The sequence below is a fragment of the Anomaloglossus baeobatrachus genome, chromosome 7 (assembly GCF_048569485.1).
Source record: "Anomaloglossus baeobatrachus isolate aAnoBae1 chromosome 7, aAnoBae1.hap1, whole genome shotgun sequence".
Taxonomy (NCBI): Eukaryota; Metazoa; Chordata; class Amphibia; order Anura; family Aromobatidae; genus Anomaloglossus; species Anomaloglossus baeobatrachus.
In genome coordinates, this window is record NC_134359.1 from 241,061,768 (window position 1) to 241,076,641 (window position 14,874).

General features: G+C 50.2%; 1 protein-coding gene across 1 annotated transcript in view; it reads right to left on the bottom strand.

Moving 5' to 3' along the window:
* SMG1 (SMG1 nonsense mediated mRNA decay associated PI3K related kinase) overlaps positions 1 to 14,874 on the bottom strand; it is a 468,962-nt gene that overhangs the window by 390,747 nt on the left and 63,341 nt on the right. The window contains exon 5 of the mRNA XM_075319739.1: positions 7,111 to 7,169. Within this exon, the coding sequence (XP_075175854.1) occupies positions 7,111 to 7,169 (59 nt within the window). The remainder of the gene's footprint in view (positions 1 to 7,110; positions 7,170 to 14,874) is intronic.

A 14,874-nucleotide genomic window follows, 5' to 3' on the forward strand; every position in this document is an offset into this window, starting at 1 on the left:
GATAGACTATAGAAAGCAAAAAAGGTCAGACACACTGTTGCAAAAGAAGGGAATTTTGTTACTTACCGTAAATTCCTTTTCTTCTAGCTCCTATTGGGAGACCCAGACGATTGGGTGTATAGCTACTGCCTCCGGAGGCCACACAAAGCATTACACTAAAAAGTGTAAGGCCCCTCCCCTTCTGGCTATACACCCCCAGTGGGATCACTGGCTCACCAGTTTTAGTGCAAAAGCAAGAAGGAGGAAAGCCAATAACTGGTTTAAACAAATTCACTCCGAAGTAACGTCGGAGAACTGAAAACCGTTCAACATGAACAACATGTGTACCCGAAAAACAACCAAAAATCCCGAAGGACAACAGGGCGGGTGCTGGGTCTCCCAATAGGAGCTAGAAGAAAAGGAATTTACGGTAAGTAACAAAATTCCCTTCTTCTTCGGCGCTCCATTGGGAGACCCAGACGATTGGGACGTCCAAAAGCTGTCCCTGGGTGGGTAAAGAATACCTCATGTTAGAGCTGCGAAGACAGCCCTCCCCTACGGGGAGGCAACTGCCGCCTGCAGGACTCTTCTACCTAGGCTGGCGTCCGCCGAAGCATAGGTATGCACCTGATAATGTTTGGTGAAAGTGTGCAGACTCGACCAGGTAGCTGCCTGGCACACCTGTTGAGCCGTAGCCTGGTGTCGCAATGCCCAGGACGCTCCCACGGCTCTGGTAGAATGGGCCTTCAGCCCTGATGGAACCGGAAGCCCAGCAGAACGGTAGGCTTCAAGAATTGGTTCTCTGATCCATCGAGCCAGGGTGGCTTTGGAAGCCTGCGACCCTTTGCGCTTACCAGCGACAAGGACAAAGAGTGCATCCGAGCGGCGCATGGGTGCCGTGCGGGAAATGTAGATTCTGAGTGCTCTCACCAGATCTAACAAATGCAAATCCTTTTCATACCGATGAACTGGGTACGGATAAAAGGAAGGCAAGGAGATATCCTGATTAAGATGAAAAGAGGATACCACCCTAGGGAGAAACTCCTGAATGGGGCGCAGCACTACCTTGTCCTGGTGGAACACCAGGAAGGGAGCTTTGGATGACAGCGCTGCTAGCTCAGACACTCTCCGAAGAGACGTGATCGCTACCAGAAAGGCCACTTTCTGTGATAGTCGTGAAAGGGAAACCTCCTTCAGAGGTTCGAAGGGCGGCTTCTGGAGAGCAACTAGTACTCTGTTTAGAGCCCATGGATCTAATGGCCGCCTGTACGGAGGAACGATATGACAAACGCCCTGCAGGAACGTACGCACTTTAGACAATCGTGCTAGACGCTTCTGAACAAACACGGATAGTGCTGAGACTTGTCCCTTAAGGGAGCCGAGCGACAAGCCCTTTTCCAACCCGGCTTGCAGGAAGGAAAGAAGATTAGGTAACTGGAATGGCCAGGGGGATACTCCTTGTGCAGAGCACCAGGATAAGAAAATCTTCCACGTTCTATGGTAGATCTTAGCAGACGTGGACTTCCTAGCCTGTCTCATGGTGGCCACAACCCCTTGGGATAATCCGGAAGACGCTAGGATCCAGGATTCAATGGCCACACAGTCAGGTTCAGGGCCGCAGAATTCCGATGGAAAAACGGCCCTTGGGACAGTAAGTCTGGTCGGTCTGGTAGTGCCCACGGTTTGCCGACCGTGAGATGCCACAGATCCGGATACCACGCCCTCCTCGGCCAGTCTGGGGCGACGAGTATGACGCGGCTGCAATCGGACCTGAGCTTGCGTAGCACTCTGGGTAAGAGTGCCAGAGGTGGAAACACATAAGGGAGCCGGAACTGCGACCAATCTTGTACTAGGGCGTCTGCCGCTAGAGCTCTTTGATCGCGAGACCGCGCCATGAAGGCCGGAACTTTGTTGTTGTGCCGAGACGCCATTAGATCGACGTCCGGCACCCCCCAGCGGCGACAGATTTCCTGAAACACGTCCGGGTGAAGGGACCATTCCCCTGCGTCCATGCCCTGGCGACTGAGGAAGTCTGCTTCCCAGTTTTCTACGCCCGGGATGTGAACTGCGGATATGGTGGATGCTCTGTCCTCCACCCACATCAGAATCCGCCGGACTTCCTGGAAGGCTTGCCGACTGCGTGTCCCTCCTTGGTGGTTGATGTATGCCACCGCTGTGGAGTTGTCCGACTGGACTCGGATCTACCTTCCTTCCAGCCACTGCTGAAAGGCTAGGAGGGCAAGATATACTGCCCTGATTTCCAGAACATTGAGCTGAAGGGTGGACTCCTGCTGAGTCCACGTCCCCTGAGCCCTGTGGTGGAGAAAAAACTGCTCCCCACCCTGACAGACTCGCATCTGTCGTGACCACTGCCCAGGATGGGGGTAGGAAGGATCTTCCCTGAGACAAAGAGGTGGGAAGAAGCCACCATTGCAGAGAGTCCTTGGCCGCCTGGGAAAGGGAGACTTTCCTGTCTAGGGACGTTGACTTCCCGTCCCATTGGCGGAGAATGTCCCATTGAAGTGGGCGCAGATGAAACTGCGCAAAGGGAACTGCCTCCATGGCTGCCACCATCTTCCCTAGGAAGTGCATGAGGCGCCTTAAGGGGTGCGACTGGCCTTGAAGGAGAGACTGCACCCCTGTCTGTAGTGAACGCTGCTTGTTCAGCGGAAGCTTCACTATCGCTGATAGAGTATGAAACTCCATGCCAAGATACGTTAGTGATTGCGTCGGTGACAGATTTGACTTTGCAAAATTGATGATCTACCCGAAAGTCTGGAGAGTCTCCAGCGTAACATTCAGGCTGAGTTGGCATGCCTCGAGAGAGGGTGCCTTGAAAAGTAGATCCTCCAAGTAAGGGATCACCGAGTGTCCCTGAGAGTGCAAGACTGCTACCACTGCCGCCATGACCTTGGTGAAAACCCGTGGGGCTGTCGCCAGACCGAAGGGCAGGGCTACGAACTGAAGATGCTCGTCTTCAATAACGAAACGCAGCAAACGCTGGTGCTCTGGAGCAATCGGCACGTGGAGATACGCATCCTGATGTCTATTGATTCTAGGAAATTTCCTTGAGACATTGAGGCAATGACGGAGCGGAGGGTTTCATCCGGAACCGCCTGGCCTCCACGTGCTTGTTGAGCAGGTTTAGGTCCAGAACGGAAAGGAAAAAGCCATCCTTTTTTGGCACCACCACTAGATTGGAGTAAAACCGTGTCTTGTTCCTGAAGAGGAACAGGGATTACCCTCCTCCTGCCTGCAGAAGAGCATCGGCTCGGTGGGGAGGTTTTGAAGAATCGAGTCGGAGGACGAGAACAGAACTCTGTCCTTTGCACGTGAGCATAATGTCCCTCACCCACCGGTCTGTGACCTGTGGCAGCTAAATGTCGCCAAAGGCGGGAGAGTCTGCCATCAACCGCGGATGCGGAGAGAGAGAGAGCTGAGAGTCATGAGGAGACCGCCTTGGTAGCGGTTCCTCCAGCTGGCTTCCTTGGGCGTGATTGAGCCCGGCCGGAATCTGAGCCCCTCTGAGGCTTTTTTGCCCTTTTGGACGAGGACAATTGGGACCTGCCCGAGCTTGGGAAGGACCGAAACCTCGACTATCCTTCCAGGACAGCATTAATAGGGTAAGTCGCAATGCAGACATTGCGAGGTTACGGACGCCCCTGCGACACAGATGTACATGTGCTCAAGACCAGCTGCGCAAGAACAGCTGAAAAGCTTAGGGTGCCCATACGGCTGTGAATGCCGGAGCAACCGACACGCCGATAGCCTCATAGACAGAATTCAACCAGAGTCCATCTGTCTGTCAATGGCATCTTTAAGTGAAGTCCCATCTCCACTGCAACTATGGCTCTAGCCGGAAGCCTGGAGATTGGAGAATCCACCTTTGGACCCTGGGTCCAGCGCTTGACCACGTCAGAGGGAAAGGGATAACGTGTATCCTTAATACGTTTGGAGAAAACGCTTATCTGGTAAGCGTGGTGTTCCTGGACTGCTTCTCTGAAGTCAGCGTGGCCAGAAAAAAAAAACTCAATATACGTTTGAGCTACTGAAATGGGACTTCTCCTGCTGTGAGGCTGACTCCTCGCTGGGGGAGCTGAGGGAGAAAGATCCAACATTCCATTGATGGACGCTATAGGATCATTCCCTATGGCGTCACCATCCGGTGTATCCGGATTGAGAGCGGTGTCAGGATCAAAGTCCTGATGAGCTACGTCTGCCTCCTCATACAGAGAGTCCTCCTGGGACCTCCCCGGAGCACCGATTTTATTCCAAATGAGGGTGGCCAGGGAGCAATGAACTAGATTGCGCATGGCCTGTCTGGACTGCAAGTCTCTATCTCATGACAATATATCAGCCGAACTGCAACTCCGTCCCTGTCCTTGGACAGGGTTGACAGGTGGTTCCTTTGGCCACGTCTAGTAGAGACCCCGGCTGACCAAGTGCTACAGGGGAGCATTGCACACAATGGGGGTCAGTGCCGTGGAACAGTATCACATGCAGTAAAAACAGCATCGAAAGCCTGTGTTGCTTATATGCTGCTGCCGACTAGCCATCTAGGAGTATAGAGCCAAGAATGGCGACCGTACAGTGCAATGTATAGCATACAAGCACAAAGTACAAATGAACACTGCCGCACATGCAATACAAGCAGCATAGAAAGCCTGTGCCATGGCACCCCTGCTTTTCTGCTGCTGTAGACTAGCCATCTAGGGGAATATAGCCCAGAATAGCGATCATACAGTGCAATGTATAGCATACAAGCATAAGTACAAATTAACACTGCAGCACCTGCAATACAAGCAGCATTGAAAAAACCTGCTCTGAGGCTTTTTTGTGCCTCAGATACAAGCAGCATAGAAAGCCTGTGCCTTAGCACCCCTGCTTTCCTGCTGCTGATGTGTCGCCATCTAAGAGGGCATATAGCCAAAAATAGCGACCTATGCAGTGTAAGCATAAAATACAAATGGACAACTGCGGTATTTAGTGCGGTCAGCACTTCAGGTGCCGCTTACCGCCCGCCTATAAGCGGGTGTGTGGTCGCCCCAGTCCTGTGCCTGGTTGCCCAGATTCCGTTCTCTCAGCTCGGCCTGCAGGAATGGCTGCCGGCGTCCTTCTCCAGCTCGTGTGAGTAGGGGCGGGCCGTGGGCGTGCCCCAAGTCAGAGCGGGAAACCGGCGTCCCACAGTGTCCAGTGAGAGGGCTGGAGCATGTAAATAAGGCTCCAGCCCTCGGCGCTGCCGATTGTACAGCGTCTCTCCCCTACCCTGATTGACAGGGTGGGGGCGGGAACGAAGCGGAGCTAGGCCGCAAAAGCCGGGGACTGGATTTATAAGCGCCGCCGCCGTAAAAGCGCGGTCGGCGCTAAGTCCCCGGCGCACTACAAGTCCCAGCCGCGCCGCCGCTCCCGGAGCGTCCGGCGCGGTAGTTCCCAATACATAAAGTCACTCAGCTAGGCTGCAGTGACTGTAACCCTTTACTGTCCCCGGCGCACTAGCACTCCCAGCAAGTCTGGAGTGTGCTGTGCCTGTGTGTACGGGGACACAGAGTACCTGAATGGTGCAGGGCCATGTCCCTGAACGGTACCCAGCTCCGTATCCAGCAGGTTCAATGGGTCTGTGGATGGAGCCCGGCCTCAGGGCTTTGGGGCCGGTAAGATCCCACTTCCTCAGAGCCCCTCAGGGGGATGGGGAAGGAAAACAGCATGTGGGCTCCAGCCTCCGTACCAGCAATAGGTACCTCAACCTTACAAACCACAAGTGGGGTGAGAAGGGAGCATGCTGGGGGCCCCATACCGGCCCTCTTTTCTTCCATCCGATATAGTCAGCAGCTACTGCTGACTAAACAGTGGAGCTATTGCATGGATGTGTGCCTCCTTCGCACAAAGCTTGAAAACTGGTGAGCCAGTGATCCCACTCGGGGTGTATAGCCAGAAGGGGAGGGGCCTTACACTTTTTAGTGTAATGCTTTGTGTGGCCTCCGGAGGCAGTAGCTATACACCCAATCGTCTGGGTCTCCCAATGGAGCGCCGAAGAAAAAAAAAAACATATATTTTCGCTAAAAGTACATGAATTAAACAAAAAAAAAAAAATTTGCAAAATGCTCTAAAGGTGTTTAACAGAGCTGCTGGATCGGGTGACAAATCAATTTACTCATCTTCCTTTGTTTGATGCGAAGGGAAGAACACACAGCACAAGGCCACCTGAGAGAAGCTTCTTTCCTGCAGACACCGGCACAGCACCAAGCACATGTGTGGCTGTGTCTGCCCGTCCTATGCAAAGATTGCTCAACAATTTAGAGTCAGACTGTATGAATAAAGGCACAGAATGTATACTTTTGAAAAAGCGGCACAAAAAGGAGTGTGGCAAATTGGAAAATCTCATTTTCTTAATCTACATGTGAATGGAGTTTTGAAAACCATATTCACTTTAAGGCCACACAGGGATTAGTGCGAGTCCTTGCATGACACTAGGCTCACGCTGGCAGCACAGCGGGAGCGGAGTGTCAGGAAGGGGGAAGGACCTGCGCTGCGGAGGGGGGAAAGGAAGGACCTGTGCTGCGGAGGGGGGAAAGGAAGGACCTGCGCTGCGGAGGGGGGAAAGGAAGGACCTGCGCTGCGGAGGTGGGGGGGGGGACCGGCACTGCGGGGGGAAGGACCGGCGCTGCGGAGGGGGAAGGATTTATCTCCCCATCTCCTCCATTGCCGGCTGATGCGAGAATCGCACTACACTCGCGTTACAACAGTGTAATGCGAGTGCAATGTGATGTTCCTCTTGTCCCCACACTCATATGGGTGCGAGTGGAACAAAATGGCATTCCACCTGCAGCATGCTGCAATTGTTTTCTCGGTCTGATTAGGGTTGAGAAGAAAAAAAAAAAAATCACTCATGGGAGCTGCCCCATATAGAAATATTGATCCGAGTGGAATTTGATTTTTTTTATCGCATTCCACTCCGTATTACTCGCCGTATGTGCGGACCCTGATGGTGCTGCCCAACATTGCAGACTTGTGGTGCAAAATCTGCACTGAATGCTGAACGTGTGAACAAGGTCTAAGCATTTCTGTCCTTTCCTACATGTAAATGAGGTTGTTTCTGAAGAATGCGCAGCATCTACAGCGCTATAGACATACCTTTCATTTAACACATCGTTTATAGCGGTCAGGATGTTGTCAAGTTGTTTAACCAGCACCTGCAATACAATACAGGAGAATCAGCCATCAATTACTATTATTATAGCACCATTTATTCCATGGCGCTTTACATGTGAAAAGGGGTACACATAATAAGAACAAGCACAATACAGGGCACAGACCGGTAGAGGAGGAGAGGACCCTGCCCGCGAGGGCTCACAGTCTACAGGGGATGGGTGAGGGGACAGTAGGTGACTATATACTAGACACCGCGTCTCCTAACTGATTTGTTATACTCTTTGGACAACAAAAGTTATATACCTTCTATGCTGAGGTATAAATGATCATAAACCTATGCCCGTTTAACCCACATAATATAAGGGTTTTCGGGGCTTCTTGTTGTCAGTTCTAGTAGCCGGATGTAAACAGTGAACAGGCAGACAATATGCATCCCTTCATTTGTGCGCAGCCTGTTGCCAAGAACTGAAATTCAGCCCCTACCCAACTGAATTGGTGCAAGCTGCAGTTTGGGAAGAATAAGGCTATGTGCGCACGTTGCGTACAGTTCACTGCAGAAATTTATGCAGCGATCTGAAGCGCACACGTGCACTTCAAATCGCTGCAGAAAATGTCCGTAGAGAAAAAAAAGCCGATTCCATGCCCTCTGCCTGCAGCTCCTCCCATAGACAGAGCAGGGGCTGCCGGCAAAGCGCACGGAAGAAGTGACATGTCACTTCTTGAACGCAGCGCTTCGGGCAGCAGCCGAAGCGCTGCACTCCAAGACGCCACGTGCGCACGGCCCCTGCACAATCTCCATAGATTATGCAGGGGACGCAGGACGCATGCAGTTACGCTGCGCTACAAATATTAAATAAGCTATTTACGCAACGTGCGCACATAGCTTAAATGTGCCTGTGCTCTTCCAGCTCCTTTCACAGTTACCATTCGCCAACCAATGGAGATAATTTAAGAAAAGATAATAAACGATAACTAAAGAACATACCCCCAGAGATGTCACACCAAATGAGACAAAGCCCTGCTCTCTGCACTGGTTATCAGCATTTAGGCTATGTGCGCACTTACCGGATTTTGCCGCGGATTTTTTGCGGTTTTGCTGCATGTTTCGCTGCAGAAAATGTTCATAACATCTCTGCAGTGAATCACCAGCAAAACCTATGGGCAAAAAAAATCCTGTGCGCACTATGCGGAATTTGACAGCTGCATGTCTTGCTGCAGGATTCCCGCAGCAAAAACAATTGCATGTCACTTCTTTTCCGCACGTCGCTGCGGGATTTCACTCCATTGACTGCAATGTAATCGTGAAATCCCGCAGGGAATAACGCAGGCCGCAAATTCTGTGCGGTTCACTGCGTTTTCCTGCGTTATTCCCTGCGGTATTTCACGGTTTACCTCCGGTAATGTACATCGCCTGTCTGCGGTTTTGCAGGGAAGTGATGTCATTATGACAGGAAGAGGAAGCGGAGCAGAGAGTAAACACACAGATCACACACACACAGACACATCATAGACATCACAGACACACACACACACACACACACACACAGATCACACACACACACACACACACAGACATCACAGACATAGAACACAGACACATAGAACACACATAGAAAGAAAACGGAAGGGGGCGTGACCGGATGCTGAACTGAACAGACGTCTGAGACTTGTGCTCCCTGACCACCAACCTTTAAAGCGGCTCAAAGCAAGGCAATCTGACTGGAGGAGGCTGTAAATCACAGATAAGTGCAGCTGAAGTGCAGGGGAACAGATCGTTATAGACATGGTGCGGGGGAGGAAGAAGGGGCAGAAGCCAGGCAAAGTTTCTGTCTTTGAAGTTGCTGGTAATACAATCCAAGATGGCCCCCGTTGTTTGCCTCATGGAGGAGATAGCAGCACTGATAATAGTGATAGTGCCCATCAGCGTCCAGGACTGAGGAGCGGGTCACAGCGTGATTCTCACACTCTTAGGGCTGGTTCACACTAAGCGACAGCGACAACTAGGTCGCTGTTACGTCACCATTTTCTGTGACGTAACAGCGACCTTGTAAGTCGCTGTTATGATCGCTGCTTAGCTGTCACACACAGCAGACGAAGCAGCGATCATAACCGCGAGAGCAGGGAGCCGCGCACACTGCTTAGCGCTGGCTCCTTGCTCTCCTAGCTACAGTACACATCGGGTTAATTAACCCGATGTGTACTGCAGCTACATGTCACAATGCAGAGAGCAGGGAGCCGCGCACACTGCTTAGCACTGGCTCCCTGCTCTCCTAGCTACAGTACGCATCGGGTTAATTAACCCAATGTGTACTGCAGCTACATGTGCAGAGAGCAGGAGCCGGCAGCACAGGCAGCGTGAGAGCTGCGGAGGCTGGTAACTAAGGTAAATATCGGGTAACCACCTTGGTTACCCGATGTTTACCCTGGTTACAGCTTACCACAGCTGCCAGATGCCGGCTCCTGCTCCCTGCTCGCTTCATTTCGTCGCTCTCTCGCTGTCACACACAGCGATCTGTGCGTCACAGTGGGAGAGCACCTTTGAAGAAAACGAACCAGGGCTGTGTGTAACGAGCAGCGATCTCGCAGCAGGGGCCAGATCGCTGCTCAGTGTCACACACAGTGAGATCGCTAATGAGGTCACTGTTGCGTCACCGTGCCGTAGCAGCGATTTCGGTAGCGATCTCGCTATGTATGAAGCACCCCTTAATGGAGCCCCTTTATCATTAAACACACAGTGTTATCAGTCAGCCCTGCAGTCTCTGACCTTCTCTCCTGCCAGAGGTGTTAGCAGCCTCAGAGGTGTTAGCAGCCTTGGGCCTGCAGATTCACAGGCACCAAGCACAGCCCTGGTTAACCCTTCATGCTCCCCTAACAAAAGCTACAACTCAGCCCCTGTCACTGAGGATATACTGAGGTCTGTGATGTCAGAGCTGAAGCAAGCCATCCACGCAGATATAACCTCAGTAGTTACCATGCTTAATAAAGAAATCACGCAGATTGGTGACAGAACCTCACATATAGAGGGGAAACTGGAGGAGTACACCAAAGCGCACAACCAGCTAGTAGATGCGCATAATGAGGCGGACGATGAGATTACAGCCCTAAAACTAAAAATCGCAGATCTCGAAGACCGATCCGGACGAAATAACTTACGTTTCAGAGGGATTCCTGAGAACGTGCCCGCGGACGCACTGACAGAGTTCTTAACGGACTTTTTTACAGCACTAGTGCCGTCAGCAGAGCAGAGGGATCTACTGATTGATAGGGCGCACCGGATCCCCAAACCCAAATCCGTTCCCAGCTCCGCACCACGGGACGTGATCGCCAGACTGCACTTCTATCATTTTAAAGAGGCAGTAACCAAGGCGGCGGCAGCAAACAAGCAAAAACGTCCAGAAAGATTCCAGAACATCCTGGTGTTCACCGGCCTGTCTGCGGACACTCTGAATAGAAGGCGGGAATTCTCATCCGCAACCAAGATCCTGCGCGACAACATCACCTACAAATGGGGATACCCGGTAAAGCTCATCGTGATGAAAAATGGAGTCACACACGTCCTCGTGTCCCCCAGAGAGGCTATGACCCTGCTCCAAGACTGGTCCCTAACATCTGTGGACGAAGTTACCAGCTCCCCGCTAAAGAAGAGACCCCCGAGGCTGAACAAGGAATGGTCCTGAACAGGGACACCTTCATCCCATTCTCTATTTTGATGCCACTCTTTGTTTTGATTGGCAGGTTGAAGGGGCACGAGAATAACGTTTAGTTTTCTCTCGTTTTATTCTCACCCCCCATTGATACTGGATAGGGACGAATATCCAGTTGGTTCACGTAGAACCGGACTCTGAATTGTAACCTGTTGTAAGTACTGTTTGCACCCTAACCCTTTGCTTCCCTTACCATTGCCTTGTACTTGGTGACATATTGATTTCTGTTTTTTCTTCCTTTATTACTATATCTGATGGTATTTAAAATTTCAACTATTAATGTGAAAGGTTTGAACAGCCCCTTTAAAGGGAACCTGTCATCACAAATTTAGCTATAAAGCTAAAAGTTCCCCCCTCTGCAGCTCCTGGGCTGCATTCTAGGAAGCTTCCTATAGTTTTTGTGGCACCTTTTATCCCAAAATAAACACTTTGTAAACTGGTACCTTTTCGTATGTAAATTTCTTAAATTTTCCATGTGGGCGGGCTGCCTGGGGTCCGTTGCTGTTCCTCCAGCATATTTATGCCGCCCCCGAACGCTGATTTTGAAAGCTCATGACACCGCCCCTGGGTGCCCGTGGTCCCGCGCATGCGCTGTTACACTGTAGCGGTGCCGTGCACTGTGTGCACGTGTGACCGCTGTGACGCTTTGCGCGGGCACGAGGTTATGGGCGGTGCTGTTAGTGTCATCAGTAAGTGCCGCCCATAACCTCGTGACCGCACTTTGCCCTATTCCTCCAGCGTTATGCGCAAGCGCTCGCTGGCCAGATGCCCGGACGTCCCGTCCGGAAGGGAAGGAGGGGACGTCCGGGCATCAGGCCAGCGAGCGCATGCGCGGGACCACGGGCACCCAGGGGCGGTGTCATGAGCTTTCAAAATCAGCGTTCGGGGGCGGCATAAATATGCTGGAGGAACAGCAACGGACCCCAGGCAGCCCGCCCACATGGAAAATTTAAGAAATTTACATACGAAAAGGTACCAGTTTACAAAGTGTTTATTTTGGGATAAAAGGTGCCACAAAAACTATAGGAAGCTTCCTAGAATGCAGCCCAGGAGCTGCAGAGGGGGGAACTTTTAGCTTTATAGCTAAATTTGTGATGACAGGTTCCCTTTAAGAGATCATTATTGTGGAAAGAGGCCCAGACGCTTAAAGCGGACATATGTGTCCAAGAGACTCATCTAAACAGCGAGGACGCACATAGACTAAAACACCAGCATTACCCCCACATCTATGCCTCACACGCAGTGAAAAAGAAAAGAGGCGTAACGATTGCGATAAAGGACACTATAGCGTTCCAGCTCATTGATAAAATCCTAGATGACGAGGGCAGATGTGATACTTATATGCAATATCAATAATAAGACATACACAATCACATCTATATACGCACCTAATTCAGGACAAATCACCTTTATTAGAGAACTCATGACCAAATTATCCAAAATAAAACAAGGATTGCTACTAATCTGCGGAGACTTCAATATCGTCCCGATCCCCAATATAGACAAATCCTGGTGCTCCAAGAAAACATCCCAGTCCCATGCGCTGTCCCAATGCCTCCTGTCAGAAGAATTGTACGACACGTGGAGGGTCCTTCACGCCTCCGAACGGGACTACACATTTTACTCCCATCCACATAAAATATACTCCAGAATTGACCTAATAGTGGTGGATAAGTGGCTCCTGCAAAATATACAATCGGCCCAAATAGGGAACATAACCTGGTCTGACCATGCCCCTATGTCATGCCAAATAAGAGACATATAATAACCCAACATATTCCCCATGGAGAATTAATAACCACTTAATATCCTCAGATAGTATCAAATCCCAAATCAAAGACCTGTTACAGGAATATTTTGATATTAATAGCACCCCAGACATGTCCCCGACCACAGTGTGGTGCGCCCACAAGGCGTACATAAGAGGACGGCTAATACAGATAGCAGCACAACACAAAAAGCTAAGAATGCGACAGATAGAGGAACTTCACAAAAGTATAGCATCATTAGAGGATGCCCATAAAAACAGCCCCTCACCCGCTATATACAAAGACCTACAAAAGGCAAGATACGACCTATACCAACTACTCCAATATAAACACGAGCACAACATGAGGAGGAGCAAAGCCAAATATTACTGGCAGGGAAACAAGGCCAGCAAAATACTAGCCAATAAAATCAAAGCCAGTCTAACAAAGCAAAGGATAGCTCATATACAAGACGCCCAAAAGAACAAAATATACAACCCTAAAGACATCGCCAACACCTTCGCCAAATACTACTCCTCACTCTACAACCTCAAAGGCGACAATCTCACCCCACAACCCAGCGCTGAACTAATTACTTCCTAAATAGTATATCACTACCCAAAATCCAAGAGGACAAACTGACGGCAATAAACCAACCCTTAAGCCAAATAGAAATCCAACAAGCCATCCAAACATCTAAGAATAACAAATCCCCAGGACCGGACGGGATAACGAACGAATACTTCAAGACATTTCATCAAATATTGTCCCCACACCTATTACTAGTCTTCCAGAATATATATGAAACAGGCCAAATACGAGATGAGATGCTCCAGGCGACCATAGTCCCCCTCCCCAAACCAGGTAAAACCCCCGACCAAACCAATAGCTTCAGGCCGATATCCCTACTGAATACCGACCTCAAGCTATACTCCAAAATCCTGGCAGGTCGAATCTCCGGTGTAATGCCCTCCCTGGTGCACAGAGACCAGGTTGGGTTTATCAAATCCAGACAGACACTGGATGGCACCAGACGGAGGATTGACCTCATCAGTGTGGCGGGGAGAGGCCGGACGCATTCTCTGCTCCTATCACTGGACGCGGAGAAGGCCTTCGATCGGGTGCATTGGGGCTATCTATTTGAGGTTTTATCCAGATTCGGATTTACTGGCAGCATTTTTAATGCAATTACTTTATTATACTCTCATCCATCAGCGTCAGTTTTTGTCTCTGGAATGATGTCGGACAAGTTCCCTGTCACAAATGGGACGAGACAAGGGTGTCCGCTATCGCCCCTCATATTCGCCTTGGCGATTGAACCTTTAGCGGAAAAAATCCGATCTCGCCCAGTAATATCAGGAATCCAGGTGGACAGGACAGAGCACAAAATAGGTCTGTTTGCGGACGACATCATTCTAGCGATAACAAACCCCACAGAGTCATTACCGGCAGCAATGCAAATCATTGATCTGTTCTCTAGAATCTCATATTATAAACTAAACACGTCTAAATGTCAGGTATTAAACCTAACCCCATCCACAACGTACCCCAAAAAATTCCAGAACAAGTACCCCTTCAATTGGAATAACGATAGTATTGAGTATCTAGGTATCCGGCTAACACTCTCGGCAGATAAAATGCTCTCTCTGAATTATGAGTCCCTGAGGAGGAAAATCCAAGCTGACATATTAAGAATGAAGAAACACGAGCTATCGTGGATGGGCAGGATAGCATAAGTGAAGATGTTCATCCTCCCGCAGATATTGTATCTGTTCCGTAATCTCTCCATCATATTCCCAATGAAAATACTAAAATAGATACAAGCCATCCTCTCCAAACATATATGGCAGGGAAACCAGCCCCGAGTCCAGGCGGACACACTCTACACCCCTATGAGTAAGGGGGGCCTGGGATAGCCCTCAGTGGTCCGCTACTACAGAGCCGCATTATTCGAGCAGCTACGCTTCATGTGGAACGATGAGGATGACCGGCACTGGATAGCCATTGAGAAATATCTGATTGGAGCCTCCAGTGTCTCCGCCTTCTTCCATGCACACCACACTTTAATCCCTGGTAGGAATTGTAACATATCCCCAACCATAGACGCGACCCTGGAGCTATGGAAGATGCTAACTAATAAATTAGGCCTTATACAAATCGCACTCCTTAAGGCCCCCATAGAGACACTGGAGCATTGTGTCCCTGACCTAAAGCTTAAAAACTGGAAACTATGCCAAATGACATGTATTGGGAATCTGTATGATGGGGAGGAATTACTCACCTTCTCATCATTG